Raw genomic sequence first — 15,505 nt, 5'->3', positions numbered from 1 at the left:
TCCATTACTGCAGTTACATAATACACTTGGAGGGATTGCAGTGTCCTTAAATGTTTCCTCCTGCGCCACAGAGCTATGAGGACAACAACTTAAGTTACACACGTGAAATGGATCAAATGGTAAGTAACAGTGTGTACTTGCTTATAATAAGAAGGCCAACTTTCTGAACACAAACGCCGGGATAATCTGGATCTGCTCAGTAAAATCATCTTTATGATCAACCTCCGCTCTTAAAAGATGGCTTTTTTTAAACCCAGCCTACTCGCTGGTCTTTACAGGACGTCGCAGTGCGACACGTTGAGACACTGGCCTTCTAATTAAGGCAAATCCATCACACGGTGACCTCGTGTGTCGCTTCCATTTCAATACAATACTTTTTTGGTTTTGCAGAATGCCAATGTGTTGTCTGTAAAGCACGTTTCACTCATGCAGACTTTCACAGCCATGGAATCCTGGTATTTAATTCTCACAATAAAAACATAAAACAATAACAGACTTTTAACGCACCTTCGTATATACTTCATTTAGACTGACGTGTAGTTCATATAGAACTTTACTATACTTTCATTTTATAAAATTCTTCTGGACATATTTACACTGTGGGCACACACACACACACACTCTCGTATACACACACACACACACACACGCACACAGAGAGACTTTGTTTGACAGAAGCATCTCCGGCTTTAAGCCTGACAATCATCTTCTGGGCCTCCACAAAGTCTTGGACTCTACTTTTCAACCATTCGATCCAGGCCCCCATCTGCACTCTGCTCCGCTCCACTTGGGGGACGCGGGGCGGGTGTTTGGTGCCTTGCTTAAAGGCAACCTCGGCAGTAGTTTTTGAGCTGGTCCAAGTTTGGATCCACCGCTTCTCACAGTCACAACATGCGTGTCCACACGCTGACACAGAAGGACCTCGTTTGGGCCCTTTTCCCTCCTTCGCCACAAACGGGAGCAAAACGTTTAAGAGCGACTCGGTTGAGGGTGAGCGCGGCACTTTGGGTGATCTCTCGGTCTAAAACTCCCTGCTGTCCCGGAACAGGTCGATGCGCAGGGAGAGCTCCTTGAAAGAAGGACGTAAGCCGGGGTCGTTGTCCCAGCACTCCTCCATGATCTCGTGTATCTAGGTGCAAAAACAGGGAGGAAGAGAGACGTTTGTGAATGAGGTCCTGAAATGAGCAAACGTTACCTATAACGGATTTCCTTGTTAATTGAAGCCACTTATTTCCTCTTCTAATTCTAAAGACACCTTAAATTGCCATTGGAGGTAAAATTTGTATTCCTTTACATTTTGAATTATCTTGACAGAATACAGCCGGCACAATCCCCTCGGGCATTTAAGTCAAATTGCCCACAAAACATGGACATTTAAAAAAAGTTTAACATGTGCTTCAACACAATGTCAAGGTGCGGCATCGGCTGAATGTAATACAAATTGTTTGCATAATATCGGCCTATTCATTTGGTATTTTCTACGTGTCTGTTTAATTACCATAGATGATTAAGATCACCACTTTTTACACAAATAAATTTACCAACTAAGAGCAGTACTCGCCGTACCTATTGAGACTTTTAAAATGAGCAACAAACAAACAAAACAAGAACGAATAAAACATAAAACAAACTGCGTGCATCCAGTCCAGTCGGAGAGAAACTAGCAGCGCCTGTTCCTACCTCCGCGGGACTCCCCAGAGGTTGAGGCAGCCTGCTGCCCGACTTGAGGAGCTCAATGAGGTGATAGACGATCAGCTGTCCCTGCTTGTCGTTCCCCATCATGGACATGAAGACCTGAGGAGGAGAAGGGTGGACAGCCGGGATCAGGACGCATCGATTGAAACCGAGATAAGGCAAAACATGTGGAGCGATATCAACTAATGGTTGCAACGCTGTCGCGTTTTAGGATTCCTCCTGTGAAATCACGTTAAACTGTGTCACTTATTGTCCTCACTATTTGTGAACCACGCTGGACATCTGGATCAGCGGCCCGGAGACCGGAAATATCCAGAGGGAGGGAAGCAGTGACCATAAATAAAGTTGACCAGGTGGTGAAAAAAGCCGGTGCATGCATGCGTGAGTATGTGTGTGTGTGTGTGTGTGTGTGTTAGCACTTACTGCCGGAGGGCTGGAGGTCTTGTCGCTGTGGGTGAAGAGCTCGTAAAGCACCACCCCAAAGCTCCAGACGTCTGAGGCCACAGAGAACTTGCTCTCAGTCAGCGACTCGGGGGCGTACCTGCAAAACAGCACATTGCCGCGTGACTGTCCGTCCCAAGTATTCAGCTCTCAACTTACAAGTCGCCTTCAACACCGGGACAGGAACCAGAATCACTAACGTGGATCAGCGATCAAGAGCTAGCCGTTCGCTATAACAGCAAATTTTTATCAAACCTGTTAGAAAAAAAGCTACTACAGGAAACTTTTTAATATTATGGAAGCTCCTGTGGACGAAAGCTGTATCGTTTCCCCAAAAGTTCCTTGTGTGACTTTAAATAAACCTTTCCAGTGGCCTCACGAGGAGGGAACAAATATTCTCAAAGGAGACTCACCAGAATATGGGACTCTCTCCTGGCTCTTTGACCATGTAGTACTCTTTGTCCTGAGGCAGAACTTTGGTGAGGCCGAAATCCCCGATCTTCACCCTCAGCTCGCTCTCCACCAGGACGTTCCGCGTTGCCAGGTCTCTGTGGATGTAGCGCTTGCTCGCCAGGTACTCCATACCCTGTGAACGCAGAAAGCACGAGAAGAATGAAACGCGTCCGTGGCTCCGCCGGTCAGCAGCGCCACGGGCCGCTCGGCGAAAAGGACGCACCTTGCAGATCTGTGAGGTGAAATGCACAAGCATCTTGTGGTCGATCCTCTCCTTGTTCTTCATGAGATGATCGCGCAGACTTCCGAAGGGCAGATATTCCATGACCAGACGGAGATTTCGGCGTCCTGAGCGAAGCCAAAGAAAAGAAAAGGTCATCCAGAGGAGAAGTCTCGACCGAAGATTTCACAGATCTATCGTGAACGTCAAAGTGTACAATCCTTGTTTACCAATAATACAGTTGATACGAAGTAGAAAAATTCAAATTGTTGAGGTTAGAATGAGTGCCCAAACCTTCCAAATGCTCATCCCAAATAAAGACACGTTTCAGGGGGGAATTAGAGCTCAGCTTTACCTGCGCTGTAGCAAACGCCTTTGTACTTGACGATGTTCTCGTGCTGCAGAGATTTCAGGATCTCGATCTCCCGCTCAAAGTCCCGGATGTGCTCTGCGGTGCTGTGCTGCAGTTTCTTCACGGCCACGACCTCCCCAGTGTTGTCCTGGAGCGGGTCGTATCGACACATCTCCACGCTGCCAAAGTTCCCCTTTAAGAGAAGACCATCTTAAGTCAGCCCGTCGGTAGCTTGCATCCCAGATGTTACTCTCTTCCTTTAATGCAGAAATGTAAGTCCACCCAGTTAAAGCAAATTGCACCCAGTTATACTATGCAGCACGTACGTAACCGTTATTTCATGAGGAAAGTCTAACATCGTACACCCAAGACTCCTTGTCAGAGGAGGAGTATTGCTGCTTACTAAAGTGGGTTGATCGGCTCTTAAAGGCAGTTTCAACACTTCTTCATACCTTTCCCAGCTGCTGTAAAAATATGAGGTGTCGCTCTTCAAACTGAGCGGGCTCCTGACTCTCAAAGCCCCCGGTGGACCAGCTTGAGACCACAGTCCTGTTGGGCAGGATGTCACTGTCCACGATCAGCTCGTAGTCTGGGGACACCAAGACAACAATCACAGTCGACAGATGCATCCACAACTCAGAAGCTAAAGCAATAAACAAGTTACGCCAATCACCTCTTTAGCCAATGATTAAATTAAGCACAAAGGGATTCAATTATATTCATTTTTTCATCAACTTTTAGTATGAACTTTACAAAAATGTGGAGCAAGTCCCTAGATACCCGCCTCTTTCCCAAGAAAGCTAAAGATGAGCCGGTCCAGAGCCGTGACTCATCACCCGTGGTGCATCTTTAGCGGATCGGTGTCTGAAGAAATATCAAGATTCCACACTGGTGCGACCCAGATTCCCCGTAGCCGCGACATTGGGAGCCTACAAACCAACCTGGTGTAAAGAGGCTGTGGAGGTCACGGATAACGGCACGAAACGTGGGCCTGAAAGACGGCTCGTAGTCCATGCAGCTGGTGATCAGATTCGCCAGTTCGGTCCACTTTGGTGCCGGCAGCTGGTGGTGGTCCTCATAGAACAGGGTTTTCTGAGGGGACAAAAAAGGGTTAGTATAGAGAAATATAGACCTCGCTATAGCACATCTGATAGATCGCACCACCAAGTCGGTACCTTGGAGTTGTCCAGGGATGCTAAAGGTCTCTCCCCACCGCTGCAGATCTCCCACAGCGTGGCGCCAAAGCTCCACTTGTCCGCAGCCAGGCTCAGGTTGGCTGGGTCCTCGACACACTCCGGGGAAATCCAGGGCACCCTCTCGATCAGGACTGACGCCACGCAAAAACATTTAACAATCCACTGTCGGTGAGTTTGTCTGGCAAGTCTGACTTTACACAGGATTGCAAACCAGTTGCAAGCGGAAAACAATGCAACCGATTTTCTATATTTTGGTGTCATTTTACTCCAGTGACCACAGAGCACACAAAAGCATTTTTCAATGCAAACAGAGCCTTGTTGAATAGCCGCCCCCTGCTGGATGAAGACATGTACTACAGTTATGAGCAGAGCCCTAAACTCACTTTCTTTGGGAAGGACCGTGATGCCGATGCCGGGGTCACTCAGTTTGATGAAGGGGGGGTTTCCAGCCCGCCGGTCTTCTTCTCTGATCAGAAGAACGTTTTTGCCGCACACGTTGCCGTGGACGAGCTGCTTTTCTTCCTGCAGGTTCAGAGAGGGAGAGGCGCGTCAAAGGCACATCTGCCTCTATCTCGACAGACTTCTAACCAGAGTTTACATCCTACGAGGTGGAATAGTCTCGAACCAACATGCCGTCCCAACGTCCTGCATTACTCGACATAAAACCTGCCACCACACACCATCCCTACCAGGAAGTTCATGGCCCAGGCCAGCTGCTTGGCCACCTCCAGCTTCCACAGGATGTTAATCAGGTTCCTGTTCTTCTTCAGGTAGGTGTCCAGTGTGCCAAACTTTACATACTCCTGCACCATGATATCTGAAACCGGACATTTTTGCAATTATAAAGCAATTCTTAAAGCACAAATCCATTAAACACATCCCTTTGCACATGTTGCTTCCCGAAAGACTTTTGATAATCCTTCATGGTTCATGTTACCTTTGCTCTAGAACAGGTCTGTACCATGTTCTTTTATTAAACAAATTAAGCAGCCTTCTTATTAACTGAAGTATTTTAGCACGAGTATAGCAAAGAAAAGGCTGACTTACTTTCTTCGCCGCAAACACACACACCATAGTTGAGTACCAGGTGTTTATGGGACAACTGGCTCATCATGCTGGCAGCTTCAAAGAAAGACTGGAGGAAAAATATAAATCAATTAATTATGCCCAACAGCAACTATGGACCATCTTTATTTGAAATTAAAGAAGAAGGTTCAACTGTTTCCCATCTTTAAAATTTTGAAACATGTTTAAGATTTTTAATGGCCACAACAGGAAAAATGATGACGGCAAGCAGAATCAAAAAGGAAAACAAAAAAGCTTTATAATACATAGGTGTAAGAGGTGGATGACTAATAAAAAGGCATTCAATTCAATTATAATTATACCTCTCTATGTTCCCTGAGCAGCGACTGAGCAAAACATTAATTGGGTCACATTTAACTGCAGTTCAGTGTGTGAGGCGTCACGATCGTTCAGTAAGGCTCAACTGCAATCGTCTTTTGTTGGTAAGTAAATCAAGAGGAGCCATTCCTAATCCACATAAATGTAAAAAAATGATTTACAATGAAGCAGTTCATGAACACTTGCGGACCCCCCTAGCGCCTTTAAGCATAGTGTCCAAAAATCTAAAACAACGCTGGCCACTTTTCACCTGGACGAGGTCAGAGCGGCCGAACAGGGCAGCGCTCTGAGAACCGAGTGTCGAAACGCCACGCACCTCAGAGTAGTTCCTGTGGGCTTGATCCAGGACTTTCATGACGACTTCCGTTTGGTGCACGAGGCCATAATCTCCCAGCTCCTTGCGCACACCTTTAAAAATCTTGGTAAATGTCCCCTGGCCTAGACTCTCCATCTGAAAGAAATTCAGGGTATGACGTGTCAGTGAAATACGCAGTATAGGACACTGGAATGGTAATTTGACGCTTCAATACGAATACACTGGTTGGACATTTGACGGTCTTGCGAGCCGAGCTTACAAATTCCAAATCTTCTTTCCTGATCTTGTGAAACACCATCTGGTTGATGTTGTGTCGATGTAGAGTCGGAGAGAGAGGCACTTCGGAGCCCTTGTTGTTCCTACACACAAGCAGGCTGGACTTTTCTGTTGATGGAGAGAGAGAGAGAGAGAGAGAGAGAGACAAGTTAGCTTTGAGGAATATTGTGTGTGATTTAATACATTGAACGCGATCTCTGACGTAGAAGCGTGAGAAGAAACACGAGTCAGAGATGATGCATTTTTTCGTGGAAATGACTCAACCACCCACCCTACTACTTATAGTCTAATTACGAAAAAAACCAATTGAATGACTAGTATCGATATATCGTATAAAACCACAGTTGAGGAGTCCAATGTGCGGCCTCTTCAGCAGCATAGGAACATAATGCAGCTAGAGGATTCCTTGGTTACGTCCACTAAGACTTTCATCACGCAATTATACAACTGGCAGCATTTATCCTGAGATGCTGAAGGCTCGGGATTTTTCACTGTTTTTATATGCCACGCCTCTTCGGTGTCACAGGGAGGTTGAGTGGCAGACTCTGGTGGTTCAAATTTTGAACCACCAGAGTCTGCCATGAATTCAAATTTTGAACCACCAGACGCTGGTAGTTTTAATTTTGGGGAAAACCCGTAATTATTCGCAATGCTCGACCTGGGTTTGAGCGGCGTGCCGAATGCTCTCCTCCGATCCCGCGCCTGTGACCTTCCCCTGCTGCCTTTGTGACCGACCGCCAGATAAGCGGAAGGACAGAGATAGAATCTTACCATATAATTAGTTACATTCCTATTTGCTCTAGACGGCACGCACACACACACACACACACATCCTTTGCTGAAGGTTACAAATCTCTCCAGCTGGTTAGACTTGCCTTTGGGTTTAGGTGGACAGCACTTGCTGAATTGGAAAATGCAGCGGTCAGAGCGCACCGTCTCCTTTTGGTAGCAGCTGAGAAGCTCCTGCAGGCTGCTGAAGGTTCTTTTGGTTCCGCTCAGGTTGAACTCCCCACTGGCGGACCGGGTTATCTGGCAGTGCTTGTACTCCAAAGCATCATACGCCTGCAGAGGCCGACACGGAGGAAAAGCAGTCGCACAGGTTCAATTCTCTGGATGGAGAGCTCATCAAAAAAGCTTTGCTGTACATGTAGCTCAGTCTGTCAGATATAATGTATTTTTGGAATTGATTTTTTCATGATGCAAGAGCAAGAGCAGATTAAGAAGTTTGATTGATTTTGGGTAAGAAGAAAAAGTGCACAAACAAATCTGGTACAATAACCGTGGAAGGTAAGATTAGATAAAGCGACACACACACGGAACACTTTAACTGTATTTTACGCTCAGTTGTCAATAAGTTTCACTTACCTCAACGGGGAACGTCAGGAAATACTTGTTGAAGTCTTTCGGGCTGCATCTCAAAATGAACGAACCTTGTTTGTTTCCACACTTCTGAAGCCGGTTGACGGCACTTTCCATTCTGCAACACAATGCAGAATACTTTGAATCCCCATTGTATGCACCGGTCGGCATGCAGAGTCCTTCCTACAACATCATTTAAGACCAGGACTGACATTTATCCAATCAATTGAAAAACTGCATTTCTTTTTTGCCAATGCTCAAAGGGGAAATGTGAACTGAGCTTACGAGATGGGGCCATGACAATGTGACGCGATGGCCTCCACAACTCTGGGAGGAGCCACTTCTTTACAAAGGTAGTGATGTGCGTCCGTGGTGAGCCGGTAGTAGCCATCGATGAGGGACACAAAGGAGAGGGCTTCAGGCAGGCTGAGGAACTCCAGCTCCTGAAATACGCAAGAACCTCTTTGAGACATCTCGTGTAAACCTCCATCATTCTTGAACCTTCTTCTCCCTGTGTGTTATATTTCTAATTGGAAACGAAAGTCCTTTTAGATAGCGGACCGGATTCACTAAAAATGGCTTTTGGTCACGACAGAGTAAAGTCAAATTACCAGATTCTTGCCATCTTGTTTGTTGATGGTGACCACCCGACTCTCGACTGCCCCCTCCTTGCTGGCCTGTTTGATGCTGATGTCAGTGACGTCAGGGAAGTCACACAGCGTCTGCAGCTCCTGCACAAACAGCATGAGAAAACATACTGTTGAATATTGCCACCTCACAATAAACTTTGTGTGTATAGTTTATCCGGAAACACTGCCAATGCTCAAGGACACAATTGGGTTTGTTGTCCATGGGTTGTTTTCCAGCTATTGCGGGACGTAAAGTATTTAAAGCTCAGCAGCGTCTCCTTACAGCACCAACCTGGTCGGAATCCTTAAGCTTCTCTCGACACCACTGGATGCCAAAGTCCGCCGCCACCAGGATGACGAGCTGCCCGCTGGACGGTTCCCTGACCTGGAAGGTCTCCGTGTAGAAGGACTTCTCCAGGGACTCCATGCTGATGAGGTACTTGAGCTTGAGGTCGCGCACGGTGGTCCGACACTGACTGAACTGCTGTATGAAGCGCTTGAAGCGGAATCGGATTCGCTTGCGTGTCAAGAAGTTGCAGTCCTTGATCTGAGCGCTCATGTCCTTGGGCAGGAAGGACTTGTAGCTAGGAGTTAGCAAAAAGGAAACATCACTGGTGAGCATGAGTCCTTCTGTTTCTATCATGTATACACAGTAATAAGATCCATAAACCGTCAGTTTGATTGTTGATTGTCTTTTCACATTTCAGACTATTTTAAGTTCAACAGTGTTTGTTGAGACTACACATATTGATATGTTGATATGATATGGAAAAATCATTTTCTTAGTAACGATACACGGAAACAGTTTTGTTAGCATTTACACTATGACATCACCAGTGCACAAGAAGAATCCAGCAGTACCTCGTTGTGTGGTAGATGTCCAGCGGGGACATCTGTCTCTCCTTGGCTGTCCGCGTCATATCGAGGACAGCCATGCCGAGGCACTCTTCCTGGGTCTCATGGGAGTTGGGGACCTTCACTCGGCCATTGATGAAGTCGTTCCTCCACTGAACGGAACGAAACACGATCTCAGTTGAACCCAGCAGACACATCTGTACGCATTTGTGTTTGTGTGCCGAAGGTCGATTATGGACAGCTTGGTGCTCACATACGCGGAGTAAACGAAATCTCGCCTATAGTGAGGAATAGAATTCAGGTACCACAAATGCATTAAGTGTTGGGGTGTGATCAGGACGCACCGCACAGAACTGCTCCGGTTCTGTTAAATCAGCTGTTTGGTGACTCCCATCAGCAGAGACACACTTCCCATCGAAAGTCATAATAACTTTACTTTTTTCCCACAAACACAGAGGCTGCGCTCGAGATTAGGCTGCAAGGAATTTAGTGTATCCTTCACGAAGCCAACAACACAACATCTGTCCGGGGTGAATGTGAGCGGGTGTGATGGCTTCACGGCTGCAAACACAATACACCCTACAAGCGACTCCCGCGCTTCCCGTCTCTTTCTTTACACAGTGCGTAAATCCACATAACCCTTCAGTCCACTAAGGGTTCAGCTCAGGTCATAATACTAGCTTTAGGTAGCTGGATTCAGATACACTAAACGCAGCGATCCTATAGAAATATGCTGCATTAAAGGGCTGAAGCTATAAATTGTTTTAGTAATTGCAGGGTTCATACACATTTTGACCAATGGACTTTTTTCCATAACTTCAAACTAAATTTCCATGACCAAAAATGTTGTGAAATCTTGGTGTAAACATTAAAAAGTGAGAATCGTAGTATTTTAAATGTTTTTTTTGATTACTGAATTGTTTAATCAAGTAATCTGATAAAACGTAGTTTTTCTTCTTCGATAAGCAAAGAAACCAAAGCAAAATTCATAGTTAAGTCCATTAAAACACAAAACCACAGGGATCGCAAAGGCATTAAAATAGTGCCGAGGAAGAATGTGAGCCAATGTGGAATCCTCGACCACATTAACGTTGGGTAAAAATGCATTATAGGAAACTGCCTCAATGAGCCACATGGTGCACTGTGTGACATCTTTCTTGATTACCATGAACATGTAATTAAATTTAGTAAATTACATACAGCAAAACCATCCTTGGGCTTCAGTAAGGACTATTCAAGGCTGAAAATAGACCCCCATAAACATACACCTTTTAAACGCCACAAAGGATCAATTCTTCTTCAATTTAAGTAATAAAGAGCGTGTGTGTAGGCGGAACTGCTCACCTGAGAGAAGAGGTATGACATTACAAAGTCATCCAGGACGGGGCTTTCTGACCCTTTGGAAACCCCATATCGATACGCTCTGGATGACCCACCGCTGTACCAGCCAGGGAAATAGTACCTGTGGGAAAGCATGATGATGAAAATACAGTAAGTAACAAGATGATGACAACTTTAATCTGGAAAATGCATCAAAACCATTTGATGTGTGCTACCTTATTCTGAAAAACACATCTTCAGAGGCCACTTCGTCAACCTGGAAGATGTGGTTGGGTGAAAACCACAAGCTGTCTCGCTCTCGGTAGAGAGCAAAAACGTTGCAGTACAGCGGCGATATACCTAAAGCAGACAAAGAGTAAGAAACCAAACCCTGCTGTCTAAACGTGCTTCCATTCCTGTATGCAAAACGCTCTCTGAAAGTGCACAGGTCAGCTACACTGCGCATTACCGGCTCGCTCTGAATGAATGTTCCTTCTTCATCTATAGAAATAAAGTGGAAAAACAAACGAATCTGTGATCCTTTAGGGGAAACTCGGAGGAGTCTCAACATAGCCGACCAAAAAGGTCAGCAGAGATGGTCTCAAATGTCAGCTGTGTTTGGTTCATCATCACACACATAACATGATATTCCATAAACATGCGGGATGGTCTAGCATCACCTGCAAGGCCCTGAGCTGTGTACTACTTGCGTCATAGTGATTCTTGCATTCAACAACCACAACAAAGACAAAAAAAGCCAGACCACATTATTTTTTTTTCTTAGAACAAGCAAGGAAAGCGAGACCAAGTGCACACAAGGCATTGAGAGTATTGAACCAGCCAACGTGTTTTAGTTGCCACTGTGGCCTCTTGATAACCTTATCTCGGGACATGTGCATAACACTCGAGTGCGGGCGCCTGCATGGTTTGATCACTCACTGCACGCCGCCGCCGCATCTATACACAGCTCCTCGGCCACGTAGTCCCCCGGTGGGTAGGCGAGGAAGCCGCACTCCGCCGCTCCTTGGCCGCCGTGGTAGAAGTGGAGCCTCAGAGCGGTGGCCGCTGCGGTGGCGACGGCGACTGGCGGTTCCCGATGGGCCGTCCCATTTCGGTGCAGCGGAGGGCACGCGTCAGTCACAGCGTCCATGACTGGCAGGGAGGTCATCAAAAGCAGAGAGAAAACTCAGATAAGTGCATAATGTGAGCAGAAAGTACAATGTTCATAGTGTGATGCTTTTGATCGGCTAGGTCAACACGGCCTCAACAGTTGCATAAACTGTTATGGAAATGTCAGCGTTGCATAAAGCTGCGGGGCAGACGAGCCCCTGTACGAAAGAAAGAAGCTCATACAATTTGTAAATCGAATTCTAAAAGAGGCGTCTCTCAACGGGAGTTACGGAATACGGTCTGAAACGTCTCGCTCTAAATGGAAGTATCGCGACCCCGCGGCATTACATTTGTCACCACAGCTCAAATCATTTCCCTTATTAGTTAGGCTACTTGGGTTTAAATGTCAAATAATCAATAAGCAAACTATTCTAACTGGTACACATATCTTGGAGTGGAAACACAGAGAAGTCCACATGATTGCAGCTGAGCCCATCCCTACTCCCCCCTTCCCTCAAATACAGTAAAATATCACACGAGGGCTGAATTATGGATGCTGGATTTCTTCCACGGCCGTAGAACACAGAGGCTTTGATATGACTGGGTTTCCGGTCCTCGTTTCTATAATCAGCCCACCGGGAAAGATGGATCTTCGTTATTGGTAATGTAGCTGAATTCAAGAAACTGAGATGAGGTCTGTAGTGAAGAGAAGGCAAGAGCTCCTAACCATTCACATAAAGCCATGATTTATGTTTTATGGGTAAAAAGATGTCTCCCTGATATCTCTTGGCTATACAAGTACCTCACGTGTCAGGCACGTTTTGTCAATGTGGTTTTTGTAACTAGGTGCCAAAGCTGTGACTAGAATTGCTGCCAAATGTGCCGCCTTGAGGGAGTGGCAAATACTTCGTAGTGCTTCGTATTCATGCTAAATTGAAATACATTCGTTTTTGTTTGACGTTGACGAATGGATCGCTTTTTGACTGGGAAAAACAAACCATAACACATCAGTGTGTAGCTGAGGATCGGGTGGAAGTGTGTTCTATAAGCGCCTCAGGTCCTGAGGAGTCCAAGCATACAAAAGGAGGCTTTGAAGCTACACCAAGCAAAGGAATCCTTACATTTGAGGAACTTATGTAGTGAAAGGTCAGCATTGTACTGTGTACGTGACAAACTATCAATAGCTCAGCAAAACACAGCAAAGGAACATACAGTTCATTATTGTGATTTCATGTAGTCTCTTCTACACAGACACAAGACGCCTGCCTGGCACCTCATACCATGTCACACTGGTCTTTACACAATCCGGCACCTGGGGGAATTCCAAAAACGCATGTTTCACATTTGGAATTTCAGCAACACTTTACATTCTGAACATGTATATCACTAAAAAAAGGGGGAAACACGCAACAGTTCCCGGACCCCGAAGGTTTTCAGTGCAAGTGGAGTGGTCCCCTAAGGGGTCACTGTGTAACGTTGAAAATCCCCAAAAGGCCGTGATCTCGCGCGCTGCCGTTCGCCTATGGCTTCGATAGATTAACCAAACGCCAGGAGCCCGAACGTCACAGACCCACCTCCGTACGAGTTAGCTAACGTCACGTTACAATCAACGGCGTACATCTCGGCGACTTCACCCGACTGTCGCTGTACGTTCACGTCCGCGCACTTAAATAAACCAGAGCCGTCAATGACATGTTAACGAGAGCCATCACTTACTTCGGAAGATGAGCCGGAGCGGGCAGCTAGCCAGCTAGCTCGCAGCTAGCTTCCTAGGCCAGCGCTGCGGCCGGGACGAGCCCACAGTTTGACAGCTAACGTGCGACCAGGCACCAGCGCTTCGTTTTAAAACACCTTCTCAGAGCAAAGCCCCCCAAACAATTCTCGTTATTCTACGGTAGGAATCCATGTGGGAAACATTCTTCATGTCCTCCTCGGCTGGCTAGCCCGCTAGCGTTTCGTTACGTAAAGTACCCGCGGTCAGCCCAGCGTTCCCCATTCACCCCGGAGAGGAACTTGTAACTTCAGCTGACGGCGCGCTGGAGCCGCGTTCGGTCGCAAAAAAAACCAAACCGCTCTGACGACGGTTCATCGGCAGACGACCATATTTCTTCGTGCCAGAATCCGTGGATAGAGCTCGTACGACGTGAGTTACATTGTTGACGTCTCCCCGAAAAAACTCTCTCGAGGTAGCTAACGTTAGTTCTTGTGCGAGGCGGCTGCTGCGCAGCCGAAGTCAACAAACCCGCCTCTCCCACTACGTCGATGCTGCATTCAGGGGCCGTCAGAAATGTAGCATTTACAGACAGGCGAAAAAAAACAACGTTGTACCAGTTTCCCAATATAAATAAATAGTATTCCACCTGAGTGCGTGGGTGTTGACAAAAGTCATTTCTTATTCAAAAAGAAGTGTAAAGTTCCAAAGCATTTGTAATTATAATGTGTTCTGAATGCTAAATGCTAATAAAAAACAAAAAAGTACAAAAAAATAGGATCTCAATATTCAAATTCGTGTGCTTGAAAAATGGTTCAAGTTTCGTTTTTGTTACGTCAAAAGTTTTCTTCATGTTTATTTACCATTATTGATTTAGAGAAACCTGTACAAATATACGTGAATAACTAACTGAAGACCTCCAAAGTTTATGGAAAATTATTAAAATCAGTCTTTCCCTCATATTTATATTCTCTAGATATTAAGACAGTCAGAATGTTTTAGAAAGGTGTTGGAATATTACAATAAAATACATCTCCATTTGATGGGAATAAATTAATATTATTAAAAGAAAGAAATATGGGATATGACAAGACTGTGATAGTGAAGTGTGAATTGAATAAGGAAAGAGTCAAAATATTACTATATTAATACTTATATCCCCACCTATACATTACATAAACACTTGATGTATGAAATATATCTTAATTTCACCATCCACAACTCCCACTACACTAAAATGCTTTCATATTATAGAGTTATTATTATGTTATTGTGTCTGAGTTTTGTATATTAGGATCCCTACAGTAAGATTCGTCCCTGGGGGGGACACTTATAGTGGTGCAAAAGCAAAAGCCAGAGACTCATCAAAGTCACTGGGATTTATCGATGAAAATCGGTCATAGTCTACATAGTGGATGTTGAAATTATAGTGTAGCGCTTTATCTAATGGGATATGAGATATTTGAGCACGCACTAATGTGTACCATGCATCCCATTGAGCCGGACAAACAAGGAAAAATGTATTCGGTCAGAAAAACAATCTACGTATGCTACTTTTACCACCCGACTTTTCCTCAATAGTTAAAGCGCTAGATAGATTAAAAGCTGCAGCAAGGCAAACATTTGTATCCCATGGCGAAACCCACGGGGCGAGCACCTGATACACCCACACACACCTTTATGAATGAAGGCCTCGGGAGACTCCTGAGGCATTCAGCTGGAACTTATCGCTCGCTCGCACACACACACACACACAGAAAATGTCTTGAGGATGTCCTCAGGTGTTGTAATGGCAGCACTCATGCATGCTAACACACACACACACACACACACACACACACACACACACACACACACACACACACACACACACACACACACACACACACACACACACACACACACACACACACACACACACACACACACACTTTTGTAGGAACAGGAGAGTCTGTTCTGCTCCAACACGTTATCCCCCCAGTGGATCTAAAGGAGCAGCACAGCCGGGATGCCCTCGGCAAAGAGGGGAGATGGAGGCAGAGAGATGAGACTCCGCCACAGCGAGAGCGAGGAAACCAAAGCAAGGAGGGGAAATGGAAGAACAAGCGGAGGAAGCAAGGGTGTGGCTCTGGCAGAAAGGGAAGTTAGGCAGAGAGGAAGGGGAGAAT

The 15,505-nt window shown here is 45.8% G+C and overlaps 1 protein-coding gene across 2 annotated transcripts; it reads right to left on the bottom strand.

The window, feature by feature from the left end:
- Positions 1-434: 434 nt before the first annotated feature.
- jak2b (Janus kinase 2b) lies at positions 435-13,947 on the bottom strand. Of its 2 annotated transcripts, XM_078087479.1 has the most exons (24): positions 13,343-13,947; positions 11,456-11,668; positions 10,753-10,876; positions 10,541-10,658; positions 9,203-9,348; positions 8,634-8,925; positions 8,324-8,443; positions 7,998-8,155; positions 7,719-7,830; positions 7,229-7,415; positions 6,337-6,461; positions 6,078-6,212; positions 5,405-5,492; positions 5,047-5,174; positions 4,741-4,879; positions 4,337-4,488; positions 4,103-4,253; positions 3,614-3,750; positions 3,165-3,354; positions 2,813-2,937; positions 2,550-2,722; positions 2,119-2,236; positions 1,681-1,794; positions 435-1,129 (listed from the first exon to the last, which is right to left on the bottom strand). In XM_078087479.1, the coding sequence occupies exons 2-24, from the start codon at positions 11,664-11,666 to the stop codon at positions 1,022-1,024; spliced, it is 3,351 nt and encodes a 1,116-aa protein (XP_077943605.1). In that variant the 5' UTR covers positions 11,667-11,668; positions 13,343-13,947; the 3' UTR covers positions 435-1,021. The 2 variants fall into 2 exon arrangements, with proteins under 2 accessions (XP_077943605.1, XP_040050889.2); XM_040194955.2 differs by lacking the exon at positions 13,343-13,947 and having other exon boundaries at positions 11,456-11,699.
- Positions 13,948-15,505: the final 1,558 nt, after the last annotated feature.

The sequence above is a fragment of the Gasterosteus aculeatus genome, chromosome 13 (genome assembly GCF_964276395.1).
Source record: "Gasterosteus aculeatus chromosome 13, fGasAcu3.hap1.1, whole genome shotgun sequence".
NCBI classification, from domain to species: domain Eukaryota; kingdom Metazoa; phylum Chordata; class Actinopteri; order Perciformes; family Gasterosteidae; genus Gasterosteus; species Gasterosteus aculeatus.
This window is presented reverse-complemented; position numbering and strand designations above follow the sequence as displayed.